General features: G+C 45.2%; 1 protein-coding gene across 1 annotated transcript; it reads left to right on the top strand.

Annotated features, from left to right (window-relative positions):
- Positions 1 to 4,269: 4,269 nt before the first annotated feature.
- LOC116945409 (uncharacterized) lies at positions 4,270 to 8,726 on the top strand. Its single transcript, XM_032959732.2, has 3 exons — positions 4,270 to 4,883; positions 6,612 to 6,962; positions 7,597 to 8,726. Exons 1-3 carry the CDS (start codon positions 4,794 to 4,796, stop codon positions 7,816 to 7,818), a joined length of 663 nt encoding a protein of 220 aa, XP_032815623.2. The 5' UTR covers positions 4,270 to 4,793; the 3' UTR covers positions 7,819 to 8,726.
- The last annotated feature ends 771 nt before the right edge of the window (positions 8,727 to 9,497 follow it).

The following is a 9,497-nucleotide window of genomic DNA, read 5'->3' as shown; positions in this document are numbered from 1 at the left end:
GAAATTAACACCGGAGATTAACTTTTCGAGATTTTTTCATTGCAGAATTTGTAATAACATCTTCAAATGGTGTTTTCCCTCTATTGAGAGTAGTGCAAGGTAAAACGAGCGTTGTTGTCCATGGTTGATCGGAAACAGTTTTTTTTACAAAAAATCTGATTTAGCTTCGAAAAAAAATGCTTCCACTCCACATTTATAAACATGTGTTTAGAGCATTTGTCTGCAATACACATCCACATGACAAGCTACTCAATTGAGCTATCGTTTGTGGCCAGGTCGCTTGTGAAAAAGAGCTATACAGTTCAGTGGGCCTTACCTGGTAAATAAATAAAGTTATATACAGCGTGAATGTGCCTCATTTTTCTCAGTGATGCATGTCCCACTATATGTCTGTACAGTATATTATGTACAGCGTCGTGTGCCTCACATCTGCTATACAGATGCAATATAGAAAATGTAGAGCGAATTGTATTGTACCGCGGTCACTTCAACAGCCTTCTCTCAGCCGACACATTATCTGTAACCTGTGCTGTTTGTTTAATGTAATTCTCAAAGCCGGAGTAATAGTTTACAGGCCTGGATCAAGGGTCATGTTGGGTCATCGAAGTCGTTGCACCATACTTGACCAACTGGGTCGGTGCAGGTTAGTGAAGTGGGTGGTGGGGGAGGACTAGTTTCACCACTGATGTTAGCTGTGGCTGGGAATCGAACTCAGGTGGCCACTTACATGGTGCAGTTTACCAGCCACTGTGTCACTGCTGAATTAAAAAAACAAATGTCCATCCTATATTTTGTGCGGTCATCGGTGAGCGTGCTGAAACGTCAACTCATTGCACGTGAACATCTGGGCTAATCAGAGACGGCTGAAACCTGGATTCGAATCAAGAAATTCAGGTCAAAGCAATTGAGCGTAGTCAGCTCAGTTGCCTCCGACAGGGATTTGAGCCCCGAGAGAGCCACCCAGTAACGTCTGTGCTGCAAAGCAGAGGCATTTGCCGTGCCATCATAGCCACATGTCTGCAAAGGGGGTCAGCTGCTATTGGAACGCTTCAGCCCTGACACTCACATAAGCAGGGGACAGATGCCCCAAGCCTGGGTTCTTCCTTGTGCATAAACGAGTTACAGCTCGGGTGCGGGCTGGAATCCTCGGTAGGCCATGAGCCGTCTGTGCCTCTTAAAAGCGACGTTGTTTTGACTGCGACGTTCTCACTGCCACGGAACCCACGAGTGGCAGCCAACGGCAGCTCCTGAAAGATTAGCAATTCAAAGTACCTGCTTTATATGAAGAGTGCCATGTCTTTGTTTGGGATTCACCACCTGAGTTATCAGATGAACGATCTTCATAAGCGTGCGCATGTACAGCTGTGTAGTATGCAAGTAAAGTGCCTCAAGAGTGGTTCTTTATTCAAAATCCATGCATGAGCCAGCAGTGGAAACTCCACTTTCCTATTGTGATGCTCTATCACAAAAGGGGAACCGATGTCGATTTTCCACAGGGCTGTACCCGTGTTATCAACCCTTGGAAGACGATCCGATATAACAACAACGGACAAAATGTCCATCACTCTGATAGACGTTTGGTTAAACAGCTCTGATGAGTGGCAATGAGAATTAATGATTTCCCGAGCAACCATGTCCACCACGCAAGATGCGGGTCACCTGATTTCCCAGAAGTCTGCTTGCAGCGCATTATAGAATGGAAGTTGAAGCCAGACAAACGATGCCGTTTCATGCACGTGTACGGTCACCGTTTCCAGCTCACGTATAGTCATTGAGGCGGTGCTCATCTCCCATGTACAGCCTTGGGCCAGTGGTGAAAAGTCCACGTTCACATGGTGGGTGCGAGTCACGCAAAGCGGTGACTCATTCACCTCTCACCTGTCCGCGTGGGCATTAACGTGAAGTGAGAACACGTGGGCTTTGTGCGTGATGGCTGCAATAAGGATGCTGCTATACGCAATGTTCGTCATATTGCTGCCTACAGCCGTCTCGCATTTCCCATCCAGCCCCTTCACGGAGGACGATATATCCACCACCATCCGACAGCGCGTCATGTGTTGGCGATCAACATAGACTCATCTGTTGCTTAATGTGTCCAACCATGTAATTTCCCCCCCCCATTTTCGGGTCTGCTCTGCTCTATCAGCCCATCTATTCGTCGATCGTCCTCTGCCACTCTTAGCTTCCACTATGTATGTATGTTGAACTTCTTTCGCACCGTACGTAGCCAACCGTGCTAATCAGAGGTGTGGGGGAAGGACAAGGAACTGAATACAAAAAGCAGTTCCAAAGAAATTAGTTTTCCACTAGAGTTGCCCTGTTGGCCCTACTAATTACCGCAAAGTACCGGAAGCCCTCGTTTAACACGGTAGATGTGTTCCTGAAAAGTGCCGCGTTAAGCGAAACATGCGTTTAGCGAAAACGAATTGACCATCAACGATGTAACTATAACGTTTGGCGAGATACGATGTACACACACACGGTAACATGGTGGGACAAATGACAAGAGGCTACGCTGCCGCGTTATAATATCATTACGCATACTGTAGCGCTCAAACACGCAACTCATAAAAGCAGTTCGTCGTCGATCGTTTAGAAACCGCATTGTCACGGGGTAAGCGTTCTCCGTTGTAACGGCACGCGTTCCGCGTTGTGCGAAAAGTGCTCCGTAATGGAAGAACCGCGTCATTGCGAACGCGCGTTGTGTGAGCACGCGTTAAGCGAGGACGCACCGTACGGCAGAGTCTCACAAAGCGACCCCCCCCCCAACTCACGGCCACACCCCAAACTCACAGCCGCTCCCCACTCTCGCGCTCCCCACCGACTAGCGCGCGTTTTGATTGGCCGCAGCCCACGTGCCAGCCAGCGCGTAGGGAGGGGTAGGCAGTGGGCTCTGGGAGTCCCGCCCGTGGGTGGGGATGTGCGAGGGGGCCGAGTGGGGGGGGGGGCGTTGGGGGAGAACGCGAGTGGGGGGGGGGCTAGGGGAAGCGAGTTGGGCGGGGGGGCCCCCTTTGTCGTACTTTGTGGTACGACTTGGATCCTTGCCATTTTTTGCTCTTTCTGGATTTCGGTTTGGCGCTATCACAGCGCTGGATGGTGCCAAAGGGAGTACCTGAGCACGTGGTGCAAGCCGTGATATGAAGAAGGCCCATTGCCCGAAACGTCGCATATTATATATTTTGCTTTTAAGGGCATAGTGCTATTGACGCCCGTGTTGAGTTTGTGTTATTGTTTGTGCTGGTGCACCAAATATATACTGCATTTTTAATCGCAGAGATAAAGGCATTGTGACCAATGAAAATCGAGGAAACAGAGTTTGCCCAGAACAGCCGAGAGGACTAAGACAGTTTAACAATTGAACAGTATAACGATTCGTATTTATATGGCGCTTAAACGCCTCTACAGCATAACATGTCAACCATTGCTTTACTCTGCGACAGTCTGAACTAAGGTGAGCCCCCAGTGGGAGCCATCCCTTCGCAACACTGGTCTACAAATGGGTAAAATAAATGTTAATAAATGAGGTGTAAATAAATCAGAATTACTCTTATTGGGCTAAAAATATATCAGCATATCAAAGCTCCGGATAACACATTCGCAAGCAGTTTATATATTGTTTTAAATTTTTATTATTTTATTGTTTCCCTTCTACGTGACTTTACCGAAAGAACCAAGAATATACAGTTTATAATGTTTGATTAACAGACGGGCGTATATTCTGCATATCGAGGTTGTTCTCCATGAACTGAAAGGTCCGTGTGATAATTACGCGTGAGTTTGGCTGTGTTTTAAAGTAAGGGCAGGTGTGAGTCACCTGCGGCTGGGATATAAGGCAGTGTTCTGCTGCTGTATTTTCTTTGCATGCAACTGAATCGCTCCTATGTGGATGCTTATAACCAGTTGTGGGCATATTTATATTCTTGGTTCTTTCGGTAAAGCCACGTAGAAGGGAAACAATAAAATAATAAAAATATAAAACAATACTAATTTCTTGCTGTGGTTTTCACACCTGATGATGATTGCTTGTGTTGCAGCCGAAACGTCGTGAGAATTTTATTTTTTTATATTTGTATTATTTTATTGTTTCCCTTCTACGTGGTGACTTTACCGAAAGAATCAAGAATATGAATCCCTGCAGTCACGAAAGCTTTAAATCAAAAATTCAGTTGTGGGCAGTTGCGCAACTGCCCATGGAACGTGGAAAGTTGGGGCCAACGTTGGGGCCAACGTTGGTCCAACGTTGGTCCAACGTTGGTCCAACGTTGGTCCAACGGTTCCAACCACACGCCAGAGTTTTTGCCCAACGTTGGAATGTTTACTTGGCGGTTGCTGACGGTAGAAACGGACTCGACTCTAAAGCCATCGGCGCAGCGATTTGTGGCGACATACCTCAATTGTAATTTCCTTATTGTGCATCTGCTCGCGCGGATGGACAAAGCAGTTGTATTCAATTGAGTTGCGCTCTTTCGAGAGAGAAAGTTTTGTTGGGTAACTTATTGATCGCTCGGGTGAGGACCCGACGTTAGGACAGGCGGGTCATTGGGATTACGGCCACGAACTGTGGTTAACTGTGGTTAGGGCTCGACTCAAGCCACCCTTCAGTGCAGTGTGGTCATTTCCATAAGCACCGTGGTTATATAATGCGTGTAAATGTGTGACAGGAGGGGGAAGCCACGTCACCCTCTTAAAGTTATCCTTGTGACGTGACCACGAACGCACGAGTGATTTGAAAATAATTGCACGCAAAAAGGTGCGTCTCGTGACTTATTAACACGTCTCTCGCTTGAATAACAATGGGAGAATGCAACGTGAAGACTACGGGGGCGTTTGAACTCAACTTGCCTCCCAGGAGGAAACCGGGAGTGACTGAGACACCCGCGGAGGTGAGTGGCTACCGACCGACTCTGGCACGTGAACACTTCATGGCCCATGACTTTAAATATCTACCCCACCCGCCCCCAGACGTGATGGGCAAGGGTAGGCCATTTCTCGTGCCTAATTTGTTAAAATTAAAAAGTAGCCTGCAAGTTACTCAAGTTGTTTCACTGTTCTCTACTGAAAGCCCTTATTGCCAGCTCGCGGCGATGTAAAGCGCTCAGGCGTTAACGGCGCTATATATTTAAAAAAAAAATCACATCGTTGTTTTTGTTAACGGCGATGAGGTGTGATGGTTAGCCCACTGGATTTGCAATCCAGAGGTCGCCAGTTTGCGCGGCAGTTGAAACAATGAGCAAGCTTCTTAAATCTCCCCCGCCTCTGTCCACCCAGCAGTACGAGTCCACCACGGGCAATCGGCAGGTCGCGTGTAGTGATGTAGAGTGTGGGGACTCCCACCTCTTACCAAGCTGGGGCGCCGCGGGGGAGAGATGCCAACTGCCTCGCCTGGTATAGAGGCGTGCGTGGGATTCGATCCCGACCCCTGACGGTCACAGTCCCTATGATCACTGTTACATTGCATTTATGGCTTTATTTTGGTGATTTCGAAAACGTTTTTTGGTTTGGCCATGTTTTTGTTTATTGTAGTACGGAGTTAGACTGATGGCCTTAATCTTAATTGTCTTGTGGTTGTTGTTGTTGTTTGACTTGCATCCCACTGGGATTTTTGCACACAGCGTTGGTGTACGGTGCTATTTCATGAATATTTTGATGTTTTTTCCTGGATTTTCTGTTTGCACAAAGTCACATAGTCACTTTAAGATGTTTTCTTGTTCGTGTTTTTGTTTGTTGCGGTTGCACCCGATTCAAGAGCAGAATGGCTCACAGGGCTATACCAAAATAAATGGAACTATTAACTATGACGCCTACTCATTGGTAAAGTCACGTATGTAGAAATACCATCAAATTATATTAAAACAATATAATTTTAATATCATTTTATGGTATTTCTACATACGTGACTTTACCGAAAAAAAAACAATGAGTAATTTATGCAGTCACGAAAGCTTTAATTCTTTATGAACAATGACGCCTGTCTATTTGAAGTCTGCACGTCTCTCTCCGTGGTTGCGTGGATTTATTCGGGTCCTCCGGTTTTTTCCTCCACGTTTATAATTAACATGCGTTCCGAACATTTGGCTGCTACGCATTTCAACATGTTAAGTCACTTTGTTGAGCTATCATTTTGGACCCAGGTCGCTTCTGAAAGAGAGCCGTATAGCTCAGCGGGCCTTACCTGGTAATGTAAAAAAAAATGTTTTAATAGTTTAATTTAGTAAGTTGTCTGAGTAGCGTGGAGTAGTAGAGCTCCCTCACAAAGCAAAGTTTGTGGGGAATAATAGCCATTTTCTATACTTTTTAGGCATAAGCAATTAAAAAATAACACTTAGTACCCAAGAACAAAAATTGTGTTACATAGTGTAATAATTTCACAATTGTCCAATGACATGATGCTGATAGCACCATTAACAATATAACGCGAATTGCTAAAAAAAATATAACATGAAGATTTTTTATGTACATACATTGACATGACTGGATGCTCAAGGAATGTTGATACTGTAAGGGTTATTGTTAATATTATAACATGTTCAGATCAGGTAATGACACTCAAGCCTGATTGCAAATTACATGTAATTCATAAACACGTTAAACATTTTTTTTTTCCCCCATAGGACACATTGGATAGCTTTGACCGGGCTGTCACTCACTTCCATAAATGGATCATTGATACGGTCGATGATATTGATGCAGTCCTCCAGCAAACCGATGAGGAGTTTTCACAAGCTGAGGCCAGCTTGGACAACTTATTTAAACCCTTTAGAAGCACGGCAACAGACAGCCTGGAGGATTATGTGATTGACAATTGTGAATGGCCCAAGAAAATTGATAAAAGCCACTGGGATGGTAGCACCGAACCTCGTCATGATATTTATTCTGAAGTCAAGCAGCAATCCAGGCTTTTCAAGCAGCAAGAAATGCAAGATGCGGAGGATAACTGCACTTACCAGAAGCCTCAGGAGCAGGTACACTTGAAACTGTATTGTATTTTCAGCATTGCCATTTTTAAACTAGGCTTTTTTCACCTGAAGACGATTACTTGTGTTGCGATCGAAACGTCGTGATATTGTTATTATTTTGATAATTATTTCTATCTACGTGGCTTTACCGAAATACCCAAAGAATAGGATATTAATGTCTCTGCTCGTTATTCATGTTCCTTTTTTGTATACCTTGGTCCGATTATTAGAATTGCCAGTGCTAGACATGATGTATGCACGTTCATGCAGATGGCACCCATAACGTTGTGAACATTAATCATCTTCAGCAAAAATCAATCCACTACTAGATAAAGGCTCCCCAAGTCATCAGTATCGCTGATAGTTCTGCGACGCAACAATCCACCCAGCACCGGCACACACGCGGATTTCATCGCTCCGCTTCCCCGGTGGAAGTCCACTTGGATGCATTCCATTCCTTGGCTGCCACCCCATCACTAATCTTGGCCACCGGTCATCATCCCTTCTAGCAACGTGTCCTGCCCAAGCCCCTTTGCTTTTCTTGACAGTATGAATTGTGACATTAGGAATACGTGTACTTTGCAAAGAGTAAATTGAGCCGAATCCATCAGGGTGACCCTTTGCTTCTCTTTGGTTCCAGCTGTACGTCCATGGCCCTGGCGAAGACGTGGAGGTGCTTGGTGCCAGCGGCTCTGATGAGAGCCGTGAGCGAGCCGTCACCGTGCCGCGCCCCGCCAAGGAGCACCTGCTGCGGGCACGGCCATGTCGATACCTGCGCAGACTGAGCGGCAATGGACGGCACAGCAGCTGGTTTAGAAGGCTCATTTTCTCAGGGTGCATGGCTTCCTCAAAGCAAGAGTAACAGCAAAAGAGCATTTACTTGGGACATTTTGCAGACGTGTTTCATCAAATGAATATTACCAAGAGTCATGGGTATGCAGAAGTGCTCATTTAAATGTTGTGACCCTGAGGTCATGAAAGGGGTTGTGGGGAGGGGGGGGGGGGTTTGGACTGATTCAGATGTCACTCACCACTGATGTTAACTATGTCCAGAAACTAGACGCAGGTCGTCAGGTCCACAGCAAAATGCCTGAACCAATGCACCATCGCTCCACCCAATTGCATTAATTGTAAAAAAAACGAATTAATATACCAGCTGGTTGGTGCTCTGGCAGAGCACTTGACTCGCAGTTTGGAGGTCACGTGTTTACATCCTGATCTGAGGTTAACGACCACACTTTCCCATTTGCTTGCATAATCCAGCAGCTCCTGCGGGGAATGGACAAACATTTTACAAGGCAGAGAGAGAGAGGTGTTATGTTTGTGAAGTGGACTTGTAGCTGGGCTAGTGGATTTGCCACCGGCTGGCACTGGCAGTTTAAGGACCGGCATCTGTAGAAGATGCTTATGGAGGATACCACTGGGTTGACAGTGGTGGCTGCCCTCCAATAACAACAGGCGGTGGAGGAGTAATGCGCCGAGTAAACAAAGAGCCAGGCGGTGTTTCGGCAGCAAGTGGGGTTGTGGAGGCCTCAGTTGGTGTACAAATTGGCCCACGTTGGCCTGCAAATCCAACAATAGCACATGGGTTTGTCCTTTGACCATCTGTCAATAAGCCTTTAATGCGTGTGGTTGTAAAGAGCACCAAGTCAACATAGAATGCTACTGTGACGCCATCGTCATTTAGTGGTGAATGCTGTACGTAATTGCGTTTGTTGCCTGGGGTGGTTCTTGTACACACTGACCACAATAAATATAATGATAAATATAGCTGTGACTTTAGTATTTATTTCTCTTCAATGAGGTGGATATTTGTTGTATTTTACAAAAACGGAATACAAATTAATCGAATCCATGCACAGCTGTGTATAGGTACAGATTGAAAATACCTCACCGCAGCTGTCACGAACAATTCTATGGTCCACAAAATATCACATACAAAATATATATAGCAGAGAAAGCATTGACAGATATTGACAAAAATGCCTCCTCAGCTCTGCGAAATGGCCATTGCCCAATACTTTAGCCTCTGATATATGTTTTCCTGAGTTCAAGTCATGGTCTTGGGTTTCACTTGGTCAATAAAATTAGCAACATTTGTGGGAAATCAATAGTGATTGCATTGCAGAGGCTTGTCCCTGGCGCAATAATGTAGCATTTCTACTCCCGGTTCACAGCCACCAAGAGTGGCGAGGCACAAACAACCTTTTTAATTGAAGGAAGTGGTGACGGAAATGGCGAAGATGTCTTTTTGTCCATTATTTTTTTTTATAAAAATATGAAATAAAATTGGCTGTGTCGGGTGGTGGCAGGTTTAATGGCACAATTGTATTTACGGGATCTAACAAAAAAATGTTGTGGATATGAAATAAATGTTAGTTATGTTCTAAAATTGTAAGTGTGGAATTGCGATATTATTAAGTCTGAGGAGAAAATATATTTTATGATTTCGCAAATGTCTTCTGCTCAAATAAATATTGGGGTGGTTCTCATCTCTATTAAAGACCATACCTCACATCGATAATTCCACATTCTTATGGA

The sequence above is a fragment of the Petromyzon marinus genome, chromosome 2 (assembly GCF_048934315.1).
Source record: "Petromyzon marinus isolate PM22_M1 ecotype Great Lakes invasive population chromosome 2, UKy_Petmar_22M1.pri1.0, whole genome shotgun sequence".
In the NCBI taxonomy this organism is placed as follows: Eukaryota; Metazoa; Chordata; class Hyperoartia; order Petromyzontiformes; family Petromyzontidae; genus Petromyzon; species Petromyzon marinus.
The sequence above is the reverse complement of the archived record's forward strand: the minus strand, read 5'-3'. Positions and strand labels throughout refer to the sequence as shown.

Bases quoted from the DNA above. Each gene is read 5' to 3' on its own strand.
- LOC116945409 (XM_032959732.2), top strand. From the start codon at position 4,794: ATGGGAGAATGCAACGTGAAGACTACGGGGGCGTTTGAACTCAACTTG. The intron at 4,884-6,611 runs GTGAGTGGCTAC...TTTCCCCCATAG, and splicing joins TGACTGAGACACCCGCGGAG to GACACATTGGATAGCTTTGA. The intron at 6,963-7,596 runs GTACACTTGAAA...CTTTGGTTCCAG, and splicing joins ACCAGAAGCCTCAGGAGCAG to CTGTACGTCCATGGCCCTGG.